General features: G+C 39.9%; 1 protein-coding gene across 1 annotated transcript; it reads right to left on the reverse strand.

Annotated features, from left to right (window-relative positions):
• Positions 1 to 8,761: 8,761 nt before the first annotated feature.
• On the reverse strand, positions 8,762 to 16,951 carry LOC145787535 (uncharacterized). Its single transcript, XM_082599294.1, has 10 exons — positions 16,847 to 16,951; positions 16,341 to 16,583; positions 16,013 to 16,127; positions 15,209 to 15,393; positions 13,925 to 14,080; positions 13,121 to 13,198; positions 12,386 to 12,523; positions 11,921 to 12,025; positions 11,324 to 11,491; positions 8,762 to 10,996 (listed from the first exon to the last, which is right to left on the reverse strand). Exons 1-10 carry the CDS (start codon positions 16,928 to 16,930, stop codon positions 10,832 to 10,834), a joined length of 1,437 nt encoding a protein of 478 aa, XP_082455420.1. The 5' UTR covers positions 16,931 to 16,951; the 3' UTR covers positions 8,762 to 10,831.
• Positions 16,952 to 21,183: the final 4,232 nt, after the last annotated feature.

The following is a 21,183-nucleotide window of genomic DNA, read 5'->3' on the forward strand; positions in this document are numbered from 1 at the left end:
AATGATCTAACTCAATAGCGTAGGTAGATATTTTGAAAGGGGAGGGGGTGGTTTGACGGTCGGCGGGCGAAGCCTGATGGTGTGTTCGCCAAAGGCGACACCCAGCGGCGGGGGTCTGGGGGGACCTCCCCCAGAAAATTTTGAACAATTACTTTGAATTTGGGGCATTCTGAGAGCATGTTCAACAAAATTTGGGTATGAATATTACTGTAAAATGGTGCTGTCCGTTGTCAACAAAATCGAATTTCAACCTATTTCGTCCCCTGAAAAGATCGAGAAAAATTTTGAATTGTTTGTGTTAACTCCGATCAGCGACTTCGGCTCTGTTGTTTTTTTCTCTCGATCTTTTCAGGGTACGAAATGTTTAGGGTAAGAAATAGGTTGTGTCTCTATGTTTTCTTGTTGCTAATTCTTTTGTTGAATTCTTCCATTGGAAATGACAAAAATTACTGCATTTTTTGAGTAAATTGCGGGCCCTGTGCGATCGCACGGTTTGCACACCCCAAAGACCGGCACTGGGCAGTGTCTAGGAAGCGTTGCATGCTGTTTGGTATGAGCGCATTTTATTATCGTTCTATTTTATGTTTCATAGAGTTAAGTTTGCAACTAGCTTTAGTAAAGCCTGACAAAGGTTAACTTAAACTAAATGTGTTTTATTACACCAATATTTTTATAACCACACAATTTTTTTATAATTTATCTTTCAACCAAGTTTTTGTCATCTTTTTTTGATGGAGTGCCTTTCAGTGAAGTTTCAAAAATCCATCTGATTTGCCACCACCTTCTCTATTATTATTATAGGCTAGTAGGCCTATACAACGCACATTTCTCCTCTGTTAACATTGGAATATATGTATTTTACTGTCAACTGGTTAAGTAAGCAATATGTTTTCGAAATATTTTATTAGTTCTAGAGGGGCACATAGCCTAACTGTCAACAACTATGTTCACTGATGAAAACAAGCGAGCCTTTCGTCAGTTATCAACAATGAAGCGCGTTCGAGGAAGCGAAAAAATTCGCAAAACCAAAAACGTTTCATGTTTTTCTCGGTTTGAGCACGTGATCGTCAGCTATCCCCATGGATCTGCAACAGTGCAAAAATAGGCCTACTTAAGTCTTAAGCTAATTGAAAAAAACTTTATGTAGCCAACACGAAATCTGTTCTCTTATGTTAAACTAGGCTACATAGCTTTCTGAGTTGGTGCAATAGCAATGTAGACTGAGTCCTCGCCAAAGCTTTGTTAAAAATGTTTAATAAAAGTTTAAATTTATACAGGAATATATTAGTATTATCTACAACAAACTATTTCAATTGGAACTAAACTAAAACAGTTGATTGCATACAGTTTACTTTGCTTTGCATTTTTGCTCCTGTGTAGGCTACAGTCGCTCACGATTTATTCAAACCTGAACTAATAATAATGTTATGGTTTTATTTATTGTCGCTCTACAACAGCTAAGGTCTTTTAGCGACAGGGCTCATGTTTAATTTTTTTTATATCTGGTTTTACGATGTTATCACATTATTACCCGATATATTCTCCCTGCGTTACACAAGAAAGAACACAATCGGTACCGTTTTTCAAGTCTTCGGTTTGACCCGACCTGGAATCGATCTCAGATCTACCAGCATCAGAGCCGAAGACGAAACCACTCGGCCACTGAGCTGGTGAAACCTGAACTGAAGCATGAGCTGACCAGCAAAATAAATTTTAACGTGTGACCAATTTTTTCCGTGGTATGACCGCCAGAGGCGGAATTTGCAAAAAGCATCAAGGAAAACCAAGAGCAAGTGGCAAGCTCAATATAAAAACTGCTCCGATATCTTTTACGTACCTTTGAAATCAAAATTATTATTTTTTATGCAAGTAGTTGTTACTGTAGCAGGCTACTTACAATTACAGCTATTGTATGTCGTGTTTTTTTCATTTCAAACAAGCGTTTTGCTCCACCCATGGTAACCGCAACAACTGTCCTTGCTCTTGCAAAACATTTCACATGCTGGAGGCGAGGAAATTTAGGCTTTAATGCTGTGAGTTTCTTACATAGTATCGACATCTGAACACGTTGTGCTTCTGTTATAGACGGTAAATGTTTTGAGGTTTTCTATTCTTGTAAGTTACTTCCTCAAAGAACTGTATATGCAAAACGATTTTTGAGTCTGACATTCAAACGTTTCCAGAGTTTCTCCAGGAATTATTGAGATGTTTGTAAACCATTCTCTATAAGCTAACACAGCCTAGGCCTACTGCATGGGCTTGTAAAACCAGAGCTTCAAACCAATGACGTAGGGTACCTAGATAGCTACTGAATGCAGCCAAATATTCATGAAATGTCACTCAACATGTAATGGCCCTACAATGTTATTAAAACGTTGTAATTGCATAAAAACGATATTTTTGGGGCAAGTTAAAATTTTGAGGGCGATTGCTCCGTCAAGTCCCCTCCCAGACAGCCACTTTATCTAGTTCAGATCCTTACCAGATCGGGTACAGATCTGATCACATCTTTACCAGATCTGCGCCAGATAAAGTGGCTGTCTGGGCTGTGGCTATACGTCTCTGCAAGAGAAGGTTAATAAAATTCTTTAACTAATTTTACTTTTACAGAACCGCATAACCTAACCATATTTTTGTGTACTGTCTTACTATCAACCAGTTGCCTCAAATCTCTAAGCCTTAGCAGAAAAATGAATTATGACCCCTTGTAGTTCCGAGAAGCGCAAAAGAAGTTATTCAAATAGAATCAAATCAAACCAACTTCTTAAGACCAAGAACTTTTTGAAAACCATCTTTTTATAACTTATATGTTGTTTGAGTAAAATACTTAAAAAGTCGCTTTTACCAAGGCGAACGAACTCTTTATCTAAATAAATAATAAATATATCTGCCTATGTTACCGAACATTGCGAACAGGAGCGATTATTTTTGACTGTTTACAAAAATCGTGTAGGCTAGTAATAAATGTTTATTACGTCATAATTATGAGAAAAAGTCAAACTTACCACAATTTTTAAGATAAATGTTTTGCAAAGAATTTTTTTATATTTGACTTGAAACACCAGCAAGCGTAAACTTACAATGTCGCAGTCTTCTCTATTGTTGCTATAAAAAATGTCATGAAATCATGGGCTGCAGGGTTAGGACTGAAGACAAAGCTGCAGAGCTTGTGAATGAATTTTTAGATCTGAGCATAGACCAGGAGAGGAAAATGCAGTCAGATTTCATCGGTTTTGAAAATTGCGCAATAAATCGTGAAAAAGCCGAAGAATCTGGAGATTTAGGAGAGCCTTCGAATATTTCGTCGCCTGTTTCTGCTCCGTTTCCTGGTCCGGATAGATCGAAACGAGGGAAAACTGTCTCTTTTGCTGATGGGCAAGGGCAGAAGCTTGCTCAAGTGTACTATGTCGCTGCCCAATGCTACAAATAACCCAACTATTGACACAGCAACATCATTTAAAGGCGAATGCTTAAGCAATTTGCTTGAAATATCAAAAGTGAGTGAAAGTTAGCACTTGTACGGTGGAAAAGCAACTAAGTTTAACGAAAATTGTCTCTTTTGAACATACGAGTCACAGTTGGAAATAAAAACGTTTGAAATAAAATGGTGTTTGTTACATACCTTGAGCATGATCTGCTGGGGAAATAATATAGCTTCTCAGCTTTTGAAAATTAGCATAGGCCTATGTACCAATATGAGCTGTAATGAATTAGTCTTTCCTGGTTTGATAACAATTATTTTGACAATGGTCCACTTGATATATAATTTTAAGCGAAAAAAAGTTGCACGCGCACCCTCACTGGCCTACTTCTCGCGCGTGCTCCAGTTTGAAAACCGATAATGCAACCAAATAAAATCATTGTAACATCTGAAGCGTATGGCTTATTCCTAGAGTAGACTTTATTAAATGCAGTTACAACAAGAAATGATCTTTAGAGTAACCTTTAACCTAGGCCTACCATATTTTCATCGCCTAAAAAGAGGACACGTTTCGCCAGCAAGTAGAACTTTACGCTTGAAGAATTTTTTACATGTTTTTAGATCATTACAGTAGAGTAGGCTATAGGCCTACGCAGCAAAAGTTACCAAAAAAAACAAAAACAGATTGACTGAACGTTTAACTTATTTTTCTCACGCTTCCTTAAGACAACAAATGATTTTATATTTTTAACCCTCTGTCTACCGAAAAAAAAATATGCAAGTTTTACCGTTGGGGTCCATTGGACCCCAAGTTTCAATGTACTTGTTTTAGACAAAAAAAATCAGCTCCGATGATGAAATTAAAGCTCAATAGGAAAGGACGTCACAGACTACAAAAATCTTAACTTATAAACACTGTAGAAAAACCAAAAATACTCGAAATTTAACAAACGATATACAGTAACCCATGCACAAACCAAACTCGTACGGAATTGGTCTATTTTTGAGCAATGGTCAAACTATTGAGAGGTTTGGCTAAAAAACGCATATTAGGCCTACATATTAGTTCACAAGAAATATTGTGAGTTTATATATTATCGTATTCATTGCAAATGATTTGCAATGAATATTCGCGGCAAACGTTGAATTTGCAAGTAGCACAGAATTGTCTGCATTTTTGGTGTTTGTGTCTTTCGCAAAGATAGCATCTAGTCTTCTTTGATTTTGGCGCCTGATCTTCTACAGCTGTTTCTTTTATTTTGTTGCGAATTTAGATGTCTTGTTGATGTTGAAGTCGAAGCTGGTAATCCAGCAAGCTCTTTTCCTAGTTGGATCTAAAATTTTATTCTCTTTCATGCTGAATGTTGTGCTACTATTCTCGACTTGCAATTGATGCCATATCACAAAAGCATTGGCAGCAGTGACATCGATCATATTCTAAAATAGAGCTATCGGCCATCTTCTCGTCATTCTTTTGGAAGTGTATTTTCTAACCATCGTGTCAATAGTGTCGACTCCCCTTTTAGTGCTGTTGTAATACAAGATTACTTCGAATACAGCAGGCTTGGGGTCCATTGGACCCCACGGTACAAGATGCTATTATTTTTTCTATGATACTAACTTTTGTTTGAGATCAATGATTACTATATTCAGTGATGGGCATTATCGGCGATAATTTATCGGCGATAATTTATCGGCGATAACTATCGGCGATAAATTTTTATCGCTTATCGTTATCGCTTAATTATTTTTTCAGTTATCGTTTATCGTTATCGCCAAAGGCAATATTTGATTATCGCCGATAATTAATCGCCGATAAATTTTATTTCGGATCAACACACAAGTGGAAAGAACATGAAAAGTAATATTTTTACTAGCCATCTAGTTCATGAAACTAAAATTATAACCAGTTCTTCTTCAGTGCCTGAAGTGTGTGTGCACAGGTCGTTGTCATGGGAGGGGCACGCCCCCTGCAGCGACGGCCCTGACAACACAATAATTTTTAGAGTTGCAAATTGCAATGTAATGAAATGCATGCAACAAGTCTCTTGTTGTTTTGCTGCAATCGGCAATCGCGAGTGAATTTTACAATTAAAATGTAAGCGCACAGGCGGTACAGATTCCTTTGAAGCAAAGCGAAAGAAATTGGCAAGTGGTTTATGAAAGTGTCGCAATACGAGGCCGCTTTTACATCGGAAACATGGTCTTTCGCGCCACCATCACTGAAACAAGTCATTGCAGAATATGATATTGCTTGAAGCATTTGACATGCAGACCGACATCACACTTTTTGCATCTTGTAGTAGTTTTTGCATGACAATAGGCGCATCGAGTTGCGTGGTAAAATTATGCTAAATACAGTATAACCTTTCTCATCTACCTATGCTGCATAGCCGAGTGGTGAGAGCGCTGGAACGGCAATCGAAAGGGCGCCGGTTCGACACCGCTCATGAGCATACAGTTGCGTATCGAGTTGCGTGGTAAAATTATGCTAAATACAGTATAACCTTTCTCATTTACCTATGCTGCATAGCCGAGTGGTGAGAGCGCTGGAACGGCAATCGAAAGGGCAGGACACTTAAAGGCATGCCTGAAGGTGGACATGAAGATTGGCTTCCTTGTCTTCCCGTCCACTTAATCTAAATCTTCAACCACCGGGCGTAAGCCTGGATACGACGATGATTTACCTATGCGACATAGCCAACGCTCAATCAAATATTTTTATTCCCACTAATACAGTGCCTTATATTGTAATTTTTATCTCAACAACTCAGCTTTCTGCCATTGCTTTAATGATGGTGTTCACAAAGAAAACAGAAAAATTTATCTGAAATTATCAGTAAATTACGATAATTATGTTATTGTTCTTGAACAAACACGACTAATTTGACAAGCTTGATGGATTTCACAGTATGCACATTTTTACTACCAATAACGCTTAAGATTACTGATAAATTTTCAAGCATTTCGCGTTTTTTGGAATTTTTTCAATTATTGCTGACTTTGCTGTAAACAGCCCGTAGAAAGCAAAATACAAAGTTTGGAATTTTTTATGATAGGCTATTTTCATTTGATTTAATTATTTTGCCTACTGCACGTCAGCGGCAGTATAACTCAATTGATAAAAGCATCCAACTGGTATCGGAAGGTATAATTATAAGCACGGCGGTTACCTCAGTGGTTTGATTCTGGATCAAGAGGTTGAAGATTCGATACCTACTGCCGCTGTTGCGATTCTATTCATGCATAACTTAACACAAAGTTTTGTCCCTTTACAGTACATTATGTTCGATTTTTCGTCATGTTGATGAAAACAGTTCCTGCTGCATGGGATGGGGCAGCGCTAATCAAGAAAAAAAAAATTATCGTTATCGGACATTATCGGCGATAATTTATCGTTTATCGTTATCGCTTAACTTTTTTTTGATTTATCATTTATCGTTATCGCTTTAGGTATTTTTCGTTTATCGATTATCGTTATCGCTTAACTGAAAAATGAGTTATCGCGCCCAACACTGATTGTCTATAAAGCTCGAGCAAAGCTGTGAAAAGTCAAGGTATATCAATATCGCATCTGCTATATGTCCTGAGAAATCGCAGAGCAAAATTTGTTTTGGGGTCCGTTGGACCCCACGGTAGACAGACTAAGAGTCAGCAAAACTGAAAAAATACCTAATTTTTAGACAGTTTCAGTCAGACAGCAATAATCGCAAAAATCTGCAAAATGTGACAAATCAGGCACGACCTCCAGGTCAAGCCTTAACTTTTTTCAAAAAGGAATGGGCAGCTTTACCGAAATTGTTAAATTATTTGCAAGAAATATGACTAAAACAGTAGGCTGCACAGTGCACATTACGGTTAAGATTGTAAAAACGGCGTGAACGAAAAAGCTGTTCCTTTGCTTGCAAAGCTGTAGGCCTATCCATGCCAAGATTTCTTTTGCTGGAGGTAAGGAGTTATACACATTGCACTTATAGATATTCATTTCGATTTGTTCAAGTAGCCTACCAAACGAACCAAACTGAGTTGGTAATCAACAACGTCTACCAGCGTTGTATCAATATAAAACGTATGTAGGTAAAAGAATAATTTTTTGTGAAAGTGTGAGCATGGCCGTTGAAATGTCATTTAGTATCTTATAGTGGTACAGGCAATGAACGTTCAACAACAGTTACATAAAATGCGCCAATTTCTTGTAGAATTCATAAATCAGCAGTTACATTGGTAGGCTATACAAAATGTTTAGAAAACGAATAGCCTACAAGCTGTCGCTGAAACGTCATCAAGCAATTTAATCCCGCTGAAATTATAGGCATGAAAACCCAAACTGTTAAAAAAGAGGACATTTGAGTATTTTTTAGTGTCCTCGGAGGACAATTCATTTTTCTTGAAAAAAGAGGACAAATCCTCTTAAAAGAGGACATATGGTAGCCCTACTTTAACCTCAACAAACACTACACTTTTTTTGCTTTTAAAAAGAGCAAGAAAACAAAAGCAAGCTAGGCCTTTTAGAAATTGCTCACCAAATGTGACACAACCAAATGTGACACAACCAGCCGAAACTGCAAAAGCCATGAGGAAACCTAACCTTCAGTTCAGTTGTTTTTTATTTCTGACCATCATATCAAAAACAATACACATCAACATAGCAAAGGTCGAGAAAAAGGTAGAAGCGACAAAACGCGAACGTTAAAACGTGCTTGTGACCGAAGTAGGTTATTGAGTTGAGAAATTTGGCACGGTCGCAACACCTTCAGAAAAATTTAAGATATAAAGGGAAAATAAAAAAAAAAGAAAATGTTACAAAAAACAACAACATATATTTAGGCTATAGTTTTATTAGCCCAAATAGCATTAGCTGATATATTTAAGATTTGTATGGACAGTTGCTATGAAGATCGGCCATGGTGCGTTATCAACCTTCAAGACATAGCTGCTACTGTGTACGAAAGATTTAGCTAGTCAGCTGCAAACCATGGAAAAACTGTGGATGGTCGGATTTTACACACGAGACAGCAGCGTGGAACTTTTATTTGAAACTTCTAAAACCAAACAGTTAGTTGCAATAGGCTATATGAGGATTGTAGCCTAATCTTGCAAAGTGTAATCAACCTTAAAAGATATTGAGTTGAGGCCAACACGTCTGCACAACCTACCAAGGATGTTTGTGTGACTAATAGTAACACTTCTTTTGAGAACCCTCAAAGCTTTCACTGACTAGCCGTGGAGCGTATTGAACCAGTATTCTGGGACCTCTTTCTACATTTTCTCCATCACCTTATGCACTGTTTGACACCAAGAACAAGAACACAATAGTATTTCACACGAAGAAAACCTACTCACAATTGACTTTTATATTTTGATTTTTTTCGAACACAAGGATAACACACCAGTAACATTATATCGACTTTATGCAAATTACACTATAGCCTTCTATAGATTAAAACATAACGATAGTGAAATGTGACAGCCTGCAGTATAACTGTAAAACATGCGTGGAACTTGCTTGCTATTATAAAAATGCAAATTGTTCTATGAAAGATACCGACGTCACAATTCTTATAGTTGCACAAACGATACACATAGAAAAACTACAATATTTCAATAAATTCAAAACCACAACAGTGTTTGTGTACTAAACATCTATTCTAACGTCAACATTTTCATATGAAGTAGGCCTAGACTACATACGAGTATCATACATACTACATACGACTATCGTACAATACAATACAGTGATCGCATGTGCCATATACAAATTATACATATGCAGTAGGCTATACTCGTGCAACAACGATCTGATTTCCCAAAGCTTGTTGTGTGGTCACGTAAGCAACAAGAAACATTGACTCGAACCGATGCGCATCGTGCTGTGGCACTTGTGAAATATCAGCATCACTTGATTTCACCAAAGAATGGAAGGTCTGCGCGTCATGGGTGATGAGACCAAAGACCGGCTACTCTCTAGTAGCCTTCCAGTGTAGTTCGGGAACATCGTGAATCTAGGATGGTAAAAGGATGAACCCTCGGCCCCAGAGGCTCACACGAAGACGACGACCGCTATTTTTTCAATCATTACGATTTAGTATGGGCTTGGTATAGGCTGCATCATGGCTGCCTGGAGGTGGCTATAAACATTTGAAGTTTTATCCAAACAGCAAAATCCGTCATTTTTACATTGATTCAACGTCTGCACCTGTTGAATCAATGTAAAAATGACGGATTTTGCTGTGCTGTGTAAGTTACACTCATTGGAAACACTAGCCACGATCTACAATCAATAAAAGTAAAACTGAACTGAAATTTAAACCATCACCAATAAACAGAACAAATTCATATGAATAGTTAAAAGTCTAGTTAAAACTTCCATGGCACTTTTGTGATATCTCTGGCAAGAAAACAAAATGACGATTCCATCGCTTGGGCGTGTACAATTTGCAGAATTTATTTGAATGCTGTGAATATAGCACTGACATAATCGGCTTTCAATAAACATTGTTGGAAACACCATTTAAAAGCACTGAAGGCAAATTACCAAGTTAAGGCACGATTGGGAATAAAAAAGCAAAACGATTAATTGTACGAGATGATACTTTGTTCAATAACAATACTTTGTTGTTCAACTTAAACTAATGAAAGAATACAAGCAAATACACCAGTGTGTAATAACTTACCAACCAAGGCTATTTTTAATGCACAGGTTTTTATATAAATAATATTATTCAATTTGAGATTGCATGCAGCGAGATAAAAAAGGATGTTCCCAAAAAATATACACACAGCCTTTCTACAACGAAAATGTGCAACTCATGCCGTGTGGTGCTGGTAGAGGTAGACACTTTAGCGAAGGACAGTTTTCCGCGCTAGCCAGTTGCCACCATCGCGGTGCGGTGCACCGGTTAAAAAAGGTAACCTAGAACAATTTTAACGGCAGGGGGCGGGAATCGAACCCATTCTATCGAAATGACTTCATCCCTTGCCAGAACCCTAACTCAATAGTCAACGTTGCCGATGACCATACGTTCACATTGTATCAAAAATCTTTCGAAAAGAACGCTCACAATATCACGTGCTGAGTCACATGGCTGTAATCAGTTGATTCGCAAGGAAAAATGCCCTACGTTAAAGTGTCGACCTGTGGTACTACAACTATAGCACCATTTAGGAGAAAACACAAATAGTTCGCCAGCGCGTTTTTTGTAGAAAAAGATTTAAAAAATTAAATTTTAAAACTTTGAAAAACTTGGTAGGCTTAATGTATTGGATGAATCCACAATTTGTACAGTACCGATTGGGTGAGGAAACTACCCACAATTCCGTGCTCTGATTTTCGGCAGCATATTAAGCTTTCTGAAAAAGCAAATCCAAGGGAGTGTACAAAACAGGACCAACCTCTTGCTCACGAATCCTTTAGGAATTAATACGAAGGCTATCCGCTTTCCGGGATAACTTATCCCAATGCCGAGACTGCATTGACTTGCTCTTGTCAATCTCCGTCTTGAGGCCACTGACGTCATTCTGCAAGGTGTGCATGTGCGCCTCCATACGTAAGATTTCAGCTTCCCTCAAGTCAAGCTGAAAATAACAATGAAACAGCAATTACAATCTATTGTAGCCAGGATTTAGATTTGGAAAACGAAAATAAAGCCAAAATCTGTGCCTTACTTCTCACACAGCACTGAGGGTTTTACCGAAATATAGAGGGATTTTCTAAACAAGGATTGAACCAATGTCTTTAAAACTTCGGCAGAATAATCTCGCTATTCGACTACTCAGTCCATAATAAGATAAAATCAGTTTTAGGTGTACTGAATTTCTATAGTTTGTTATACTTGAAACGTATCACATCTGTGAAGGTTACTGACAAGATAAGAATTTGTCATTCTTTTTTTTAAGTCAAACCTTTTTCTGGAGTTGAGCGATGTGCTCCACAAGGATCTGTTTATCTTTCCTCAATTGTGCGTTATCGGTGTCCGCGCGGGAGAATCGAGCTTCCACCTCATCCAACCTGCTTTGCACAGAGCGGTTGTGGAATTGTGTACTGGACAATCCATCTTGTGCTTTCAGCATCTGAACATAACCTAACGTTTAGAAGACATTATTTGTACGAACATTAGGCGATCAACTACGATCCAATCTGCAGACGTTGAATCAATGTAAAAATGGCGGATTTTGCTGTTGGGTAGAGCTGAGTAGCGTTTATCAACAACCAGCTTAAGCCGAGTGTCGAACCAGGTTTGCATTAATGGAAACCCAACGTCTTATCGGCTGCGCCATTCTGTCACTCAACTAAACAATAAGTTGTGATAAGAACCAGCTTTTGTATACAAAATAACAACTGGCGCTAATATCGTTGATTTTGTGAGGACAAAATTTAGTCTTGTTAGCATTGAACTAGCTTGAACAAAAGTGCCAATAACTTGTCATGGAGGATTTTTACTATTACATGACTAGGCGCGAGGTTCTACTTGGCATTGTGTGATGACAGCTTCCACCAACCTGAGCCTCTAGTTCGTGGTACTTCTTCCTTTCGTAATCCAATAACTCTTTGAATTTGTTCAGCTCCAAAGTTAAAACTTGCTCACTCCCACGCAATTCTGTGATCTAGACAACAAATTTTCCAGCATTATAAACAGTGGTCATCCTCGTAACACTACATGATCATTCATTTTGTTTCAAAGAAGCCTGAAGTGTCATGAGGATAACCACTGTTGTTCGTAGTACTACCAAATAACAATAACGTTAAGAAGCTATCAGCAGCATAGCTGACCAACAGGATCATGTCGTCCCAGTCTCTGGCAGTGTAAATATGAAAACAGAATCCCTTACATATGTGCTTGTTCACTCGCGAAAATACAGCTTCATCATAACAATGCTCAGCAGGCTCATTTAAGTTGCGCAATGTTCTTAGCCCAAACTTGTAGTCACACAATTAGGCACCAACCACAACGTTCCCAGTCCTACCTGTGACGTATGAGTGGCAGCTCTCGAGTCCTTCTCATCCAGCATCAGTCGCTCATGGTCCACTTGCTTGGTTAGGTCCAGCATAGTGGAGTGGAGCGACGCGTTTTCGTGGGTGAGTTTGGACACGTTTTCGACCATCTGAAGCAACGTACAAAGTTAACGATTAACAAATCCCAATAAGGCTCAATGGTTAGTGGTTAGTGTGTCCGCCTCTGAATCGATAGGCGAGGGTCCGATACCTTCTCGGTGTCGAGTCGTACCAAAGACTTTTTAAAAGTGGTGCTGAATCTTATAATAGATTCGGGTAATAACCTACTCAGCTGCACCTCTTTTCAGCTGCATAGATAGTGTCTGCTTTGTAAAGCGCTGAGGAGCAACGCATTCTGTGATGGATACCGAGCTATATAAAAGCAAGCATTATTATCATGATAAGCATCAGTGGTGGCCCTGACAGCTATGTATCAAAGGCTGCAGTGTCACTTTTAATGAACTGAAAACGAATAGGCTATACTACAAGTCTCTTCAAGTAAAATTGATGGTGCAGCATCGTTTAATTAAAGGATAAGATGACGTTTAGAGATACTGCAAATATTTTTAATCAAGCAGAAAGGTATTTTGCAGCTCCCCCAAAATAACAACTGGAGACATCAATGATAGTTATAAGCGTCAAGTGTAAAATTATGCCAGTGATATGTTATCCACCATACTATAAAATAAAATGAAACATATATTCACTTTGTCTTTCATGATTCGGTCTTGGGTGGCCTGAAGTTCAGTGGATCGAAGTTGTTGTCGCAATGAACGGATTTCGTCCTGTACCAAGCAAGCATAGCGTTGGTGCGATTAAGATGCGTTACATTTACATTACAATACATCCGAAAAGCGGTGGGATGGCGCAACGGATAAGGCGTTGGCTTTCCAATTATGCAAACCTGGTTCGACTCCCGGCTTCAGCTGGTTGTTGAAAAACACCGCTCACCTCTACCCAGGGTGTAATAAATTGGGTGGGCGTAGTTGCAGAAGTAAAGGCGGCCGAGAGAAAGGAACTGACCACCCTACTCTCCTTAGTGCCGAAGGCTTAGTATAATGAAAACCTTATCTTCTCATTCCCCAAAGCTCAGTATCTGAGTATGGGACCTTTACCTTTACATCCGAAAATAAAAATTTGACCAAGAAAGTTTTAAAATTAATGTCTTGACAATAATCAGTGCTAAAATTCTTTGAGCTCCTGAGGTATTGAAGCCCACAGACCACAACGTACGAGGTCTTGGCACAACGATCAGCAATATAATGATTCTATTCATTTTTAATTGATCTCATGAATAAAATCGAAGCCAATTAATAAACACACATAATTTTTCTTTTCTGAATGTCAAACGTTGTGATGCAGTTTAGATAGTTTTATTTAACAATTCTTCTAAGCTTGAGTATATATCTCTATTTGAACTCTCATTTGAAACCAAATAACGACATCTAGCTTCATACACGTGTATGACATTTGAAAAAGTTGTTGTTGTCGCCTAGCAACCGGGTAACTACCTTTAGTTCTCTTGATATCTTGTCCTGGATTGCCATCGTGCTGGTGTTGAACTTCTCTTCAAGATAATGCATCTCTGATTGCTTCCGCAGGCATTCGTTCCTTTTCTCCTCCAGCAAAGCGCTCACCTCATTGTGCTGGGTAACTCGCTGGTCAAACTACAAGAGTGGATTGACACGAATCAATAAATCGAAACCTAACACTTGAAAAATGTTAAAACCTTTAGACCGGTGCCCACGGAGCACGGGCTCCCTGATGGTCAGAAGAAAATTTCAATCGTCTCTATTCAAATGAGAATGTTGATAAGTTGGCAAAAGCGAATGAAGTGAGGTGGTATGGGCATGTTTGGAGAAGAGATGAAGATGATGTTTTGACAAGAGCACTGGAGTTGTGGAGGGACGTAGAAAACAAGGAAGACCCAAGAAAACGTGAAAAAGGCAAGTTGAGGAGGAAAGCAGCAAGGTGGGCTTGACAAGAAAGGACGCGTTTGACAGATCGATTGATGGCAGGGTGTGAAGGCGATTGCGGCACTTGGAGGTGAATCCGGCCACCCTCGGTAACGGGGACATCATCGTATTAAAACTGGACTGCTACTACACTATTCTGTGAATGCATTACTTGTGTCAAAGATAAAAGTACTGAAATTTACATATTTAACAGCTGCTTTGCAAAGTTTTTATTTAGGGTTCCCTTTTAACTCATTTGATTGAGCTCTCAGCGACGCCTAGTGGATGGAATAATTCACAGACAACACTTCAACGTCCGAAAACTTCACTCTGTCCAGCTCGGTAACCGAACCTGCCTCAGTGGTTCAAAGCCTCTACAAGTATGCGAAATTGCCAGGATTAGGCTCTCAAAGAAGATTTCTCGGTCCGAAGATAAAGACTGTCACGACAAGTCAATTAGTCTTGGGGCCTGCACTCTGCAGGCTTGAAAAGGAATTTGCGACTAAAAATATGTTGGTAACCACGCTTAAGCCTGTCTCAAAAGAATCTTATTTTTAAGTAGAGAAACATTGACAACATTTTTGCCACGTTCATGCTGTCACCATCCGATTTACCCAGCCAGCGTCACATGGAAATGTAGCTTAACTGAGAGAACAGCTCTCCTTCTGCAAGTTAAATGTTGAAAGCTGAGCTTGCAATATTTTGTGTAAAAAACGTGGCACTGCGACAAAATGTGGTATGTAGGTTATGTCTTTTTTTACGCCTCTATGCATGAACTTCTGGATACTCTGTAAATCAAATTCCTGCTTTCAGCTAACGTAGACTTGGAAACTATGATACCTGGGCTTGAATCAAGTTCCTTGAGTGTCTTTCATGCCGCAGTTCAGTTGAAGTTCGTTCAAGACTCTGTCTCAAAGAAACGATCTCGTTGTCCTTAAGAGCGATCTCTCTGTCAGCCACCTCCTTCATCTTCTTTAGTTCAACAACTTGTTCGGTCAGCAACATCTTCTCGCGACGAAAATTATCTGGAAGTTATAAGAAACAAGTGACGAAAGAAGCCACAAATCCCCAAAAAATAATTATCATCATTTTTAGCCTGTGGTGGCCCACTGCTGAGAGAAGGCCTTCCACTTTTTTTGCCAATCTAGTCAACGTGTGTTTTTGTATACCAGTTCGTTGTTTCAAAATAGAATAGACTAATATGAAAAAAATGGGTATAAGTAAGACTTTAGAACCCAAATGAAATAGTTTCAAGGAGTGCCACCCCCACTAGTGGGGAACAAACCGACGATGGATTATGATGATGATGATGAGTGCACGAAGTGTCTGTGAGACAAAACGAGCACTTTCCAATATTAAAACTTGTAAAAATAAACTCTACTTCAACATCACGGTTTGTATCAAATTGCTATGCTAGACGGCTATCAAAGTAGTATAGCTCAAATTTTAAAACAAAAACGTAAAAATCGTCAGAAGATATTGAAATTTTATTTGATGATTTAATTATTATTTCATTTGTAAGAAGATAGTTCAATTATTATTTCAAAAATGTTTTTTCTTGAAGCATTTGGATGCCTTGTGCTTTAGAAGCCTTGTCAAAAGCGAGATGTCTTTGTAGAGGAGAGAACTTTATTTGGCCCTTACCTTCAGTGGCATGAAGTTCGCTTGAAACTCGTGCTTTCTCATTGGTCAGCATCGATATATTTGCATCTCTGCGGGAGACCTCAAGATTCATCCCATCGAGACTATTCTGCATTTCCTGGAATAGAACGGAAATTTACCAAAAAAAACCCCAGTCTCTCTCCTACGGTGTTGTTAGGCGGCGATTTGATTTGTTACATCTGAAAGACCTACTTCATGATACTAACTATTCAAGTTATGGTGTGCAGCCTAAAATCTTGGTAATGCAGCAGTTTCTCCTACGACACAAATACATCCTTTACATGTAGGCCTGTAGGTGTAATTCTCTTACCGCCGTTACTACGCTCTTTCTCCACAATGTCGAGGAGAAGTGGCTCTTCAAGCCACCTTTAGCCCATGCGAGCTGCATGAGCTTCGTGGCGCTTGAGGTGGAGAGAGCCTTCCCCGACATGGTAAAAACGAACTCTCCTTCGATTGGCATTACCCTTCGGAATGCAGCGACAAGCGCATGCAGCTCTTCAGGGAATGCCAATGAAGCAGAGCCCATCGCCTCCGCAGTTTTGTGGTCATGACTCTGCAAAAAGTATTGCTGTTGCAATAAGTGCTACATTTTATAATGTTTTACAACACTTATGATGGTAGGCTATATACTTGGGATGTGCACAACAAGTACAAGAAATGTTTCGCTGTAACAAAGTGTACCCTTTAAAGAATTGAATAGTACCCGAAAGGATTTTCTGAGCTTAGAGATGTTAAACAAAACGATGTATGTTATCGTTGTACTACGTACATATAGTAATTTGCCTTTCAAAAATATCGCAAAAGTGTTCCGCTTACCTTGACCACGTGGCTTTTTGCTTGGTGCGAGGCGCAGTCAAAATCTTGCCACCGCAACCTCGCTATGGCCTTCGGCCGCTGCATGTTATGCAGCTGCAGCCTCAGCATCAGATGGCCTATAATATCTCCCCTGGAGGGATCTGCTGGTGCTGAGGTCTGCGCCTCCTCACGCAACATCCTTTCGCAGGACATTGCGAACGGCGAACGAAGGTATTGCACTTTCTCCTTGGAATTTAGGAGCATTTCTGCAAAATAAGTTGTCGTTATGCTGCGTGCATTGTTGCAAATACGCTGTTGGCTGTATCTATGGCAGACATGTGTTGCTCTTAGCGGTGTACAAAGCACACAGTGTTAGTACAGCCGTACAGCGGCACAGCCGAGTACATTATTTTCCGGGATCCATTCAGCACCACTTTTGAATGGTCTTTGGTATTATACGAACCGGTATCGAAAACTGGAGATTATCGAACCCATGCCCACAGAATCAGATGCAGACACTGGAACCACTAAGCTATCAAGTCACCGTAAAAAAATTGAATAAATACGAGTAACATTTCAATTTTTTCCAGTTTGCAAGCCGCGCATTAACAGCGCTACCCGAAGCGTATGCTGCATTGTACGATAACATGTTGTAGTAGCAACACCCATGAACGTCGCCATATAGCGAGGTGTACCTAACAACAATTGACTGCTGCTTTTATTCACGCCAGTTTGGCACACGACAGTAGTAGTAGTAGTAGTCCAGTTTTAATCCGGTGATGTCCCCGTTACCGAGGGTGGCCGGATTCACCTCCAAGTGCCGCAATCGTCTTCACACCCTGCCTCCACATCGATCTGTCTAGCGCGTCCTCTCTTGTCAAGCCCACCTTGCTGCTTTCTTCCTCAACTTGCTTTTTCCATGTTTTCTTTGGTCTTCCTTGTTTTCTACGACCCTCCACTCGCAACTCCAGCGCTCTTCTCAAAACATCATCTTCATCCCTTCTCAAAACATGCCCATACCACCTCACTCCATTCGCTTTTGCCAACTTATCAACACTCTCATTCAACCCAAGCAAGCTCATAAGTTCTTCGGTATTCCTTTTGTCCATCAGCTTTACACCACACATTGCTCTCACCATCGCTCTCTCAGTTCTTCTTAAAATCGCCAATTCGTTTTCCCGTAAGCACCATGTCTCACTTCCGTACAGCATTGCAGATCTCACACAACTAATATAAATTCTTCCTCTCATTTTCAACGGAAATCTTCTACCACATAACAACTCTCGACACTCTCTGAATTTCACCCAACCAAACCTTCCTCTTGCAGTCACTGCCGCTTCACAACCACCACTGGCATTCAATCTATCTCCTAGATAGCAAAAGGCATTTACTGATTCAACTTCGTCATTCAGCTTTTCAACAGGACCAATCATTCCTTCCTCAATCTTCTTGCATCTTTCACATTCAAAACCATCTCCAGATCTGCATGTCACTCTCTTCATCTTTGCACATCTTCCATGCACCCATTTCTTGCATTTCGTACATGTAACAGAATTTGCCATCACTCTTCTTCCGCAGACGCCACATGGGTCAATTTTGCTCATTGTGATTTCCCCTTCCGTTCCGCTTATTACGACCTTTGTCTTTTTGATGTTCACACGCATACCTTTACATTCAAACGACTCCTTCCACTTCTCAAATTTCCCTCTCAGATCTTCCATTGTGTCACTCAACAAAACCAAATCATCGGCGTACAGTATCTCCATTAATGAATCTTCTCTTACACATTCGGTAATCACATCAATCACAATGGCAAAGATTAGAGGAGAGAGGACAGAACCCTGGTGTACACCAACCTTCACCGAAAACTCGTCTGAGAGGGCAGATCCAACGCGAACTCTCGTCCTTGCACCGTCGTAAAGACCCATTACGGCTTGCACGAGAGCTTCTGGCATTACTTTTTTTCTCATTGCCCATTCCATCACTCTTCTTGGAACTCTATCAAACGCCTTTTCCATGTCCACGAAACACATGTACAAGTTTTTACCCTTGTCTCGATATTCCTCTTGCAACCTTCTCAAAATAAAAATAGCATCTGTCGTTCCCTTCCCAGGCATAAATCCACACTGCATCTCGTCCAGCTTCACCACAGATCTTATTCTATTCTCCAACACCCTTTCCACTACCTTCATTGCATGCTCCAACAGTTTTATTCCCCTATATGACCCACAATCCATTACATCACCCTTTCCCTTGAAGATGGGTATCACCACACTCATCTTCCATTCATTTGGCATTCCTTTTCCATCTAACACACGTTGACTGATTTCCTGCATTGCTTTCAGTCCTGTCTCTCCACTTGCGCGTATCATTTCCACAGTGACTTCAGATAGTCCAGGAGCCTTCCCCGATTTCATTTTCTTCATTGCTTGCGTTACCTCCTCTCGAGTAACTCTCTTTAATGGACCTGCTACCACGTCGGCTTCCACATTTTGATCCCAATCGTTTTCCTCGTTCATTATCATCTCCATATGTTCTTTCCAAATTCTTCCACGATCTTTCTCACTGAAACCAAGTTTTCCATCCCTTCCTTTAATACATCGTCCACCATCTACATCTTTCCCATCCCGCTTCATAACCTTCATAAACTTATATACTTCGTTAGGACTGTTTTTTAATTTGGTCAATTCCTGCTCAGCTTCTTTCTTCATAGCTTTTGCAACTATTCTCTTTGCCCGATTTTTCAATTGCTTGTACTTGAGCTTAGTTTCTTCTGATCTATTTCTGCACCAAGCCTTGTATGCGACTTTTTTCTCCCCAATCACTTCCCTCACATCTTCATTCCACCACCACGTATCTCCTTGATCCATCCTGCCTTTTGTTTTCCCACAAACTTCATCGCAAGCTTGCAAAACTCCATTCTTGAAGGATCCCCATACATCATTCACATCGTTGTGAACAAGACTTTCAACTCTCTTTTTAAACCTTTCTCTTGTGTCGGCATCTTCTAACTTCCAAACTTTTCTTTTGATCACCCTTTTTTTATTTACAGTTTTCTTCAGACCTTTCTTGTCCAAATCGATAACCACCAACCTATGCTGAAGTTCGCATGGTATCGCTTTCACATCTTTGATCAGTTTTCTGTTTTTCCTGCATACCAACCCAAAGTCAATTTCGGTTTCATTTCCACCTGCACTGAAAGTCACTTTTCTTCCTTCCTCTTTCTTAAACCAGGTATTTGCAACACACAGGTCCTTTTCATCACAAAACTCAAGTAGTCGCCTTCCATCGCGATTTCTTTCTCCCACGCCAAACCCTCCATGAACACCTTCAAACCCATCAATTTGTTGGCCAACGTGGCCATTAAAGTCCCCAAGACCCAATACAATTTCCTGATCACTTCTTGTGCTCCATTCATAGGCCATTTCATCATAAAACCTTTCTTTTTCTGCATCGGATCTTCCACTTTGTGGTGCATAAGCACAAATTATTCTCATCACTACATTCTCGACCACCATCACTATCGCCATTACTCTGTCACTCTGTCTACGAACCTCAACAACATTTTCATATAGCTCTTCCTTTACCAAAATCCCAACTCCTCCGGTCCCAATATCATTGCCCGACCACCACAGCTTGTATCTCCGTCCTTTGACACCCAAAAACCTGGCTCCTTTGTTCCTCCATCGGACTTCCTGTAAACAGCAAACATCTACCTTCCTCATTCTCAGCTCTTCACTCACCTCAGTACCTCTACAACGCAAACTTCCAACATTTAGACTTCCCAGTCGTATCCCTGAATTTTTAACAGAAACGTCAGACAACCCGGAGATTCTTCGCACCCCCTGCCCATTTAAGGGCTGCCGGGGACTGGGGGCCATTCTACATGAGTTGCTAAACCGCATGTCTTCACAAATCAACCAACATGAGCCATTACTATAAATATTTTCCCTCACATGCAAAATATCAGATGAATAGAAAGGAAATATGTATAGTGTGCTTACGATGAGAGGAGGAATTGATCGACATCGACCGAGCTTCCGCCTTTTTTTTATATGTTTTTGCCCAATTCTTGATTCGAGCCTGCAACTCAGCCAATTTCGGCAAATCCAACTCGAACATATCTTTGTTAATTTCAGCAAATCTGCAACACATTGAGTGATTGTTTAATGTTTACAGGAATCCTTATCCTCGCACTGACAAACCCTAATAGACTATTTCTGGATACTTGTAGAAGCATTGAACTACTAAGGCAGGCCCGGTCACGAAATTTCGCAGAGTGCACTTTCCGAGTGTTGTTGCCTGTGAATTGTTTCATCCACTTGGTGCCGCTGAATGGAGAGATATTATCCTATGGA

This window comes from Aplidium turbinatum, chromosome 18 (genome assembly GCF_918807975.1).
Source record: "Aplidium turbinatum chromosome 18, kaAplTurb1.1, whole genome shotgun sequence".
NCBI classification, from domain to species: Eukaryota; Metazoa; Chordata; class Ascidiacea; order Aplousobranchia; family Polyclinidae; genus Aplidium; species Aplidium turbinatum.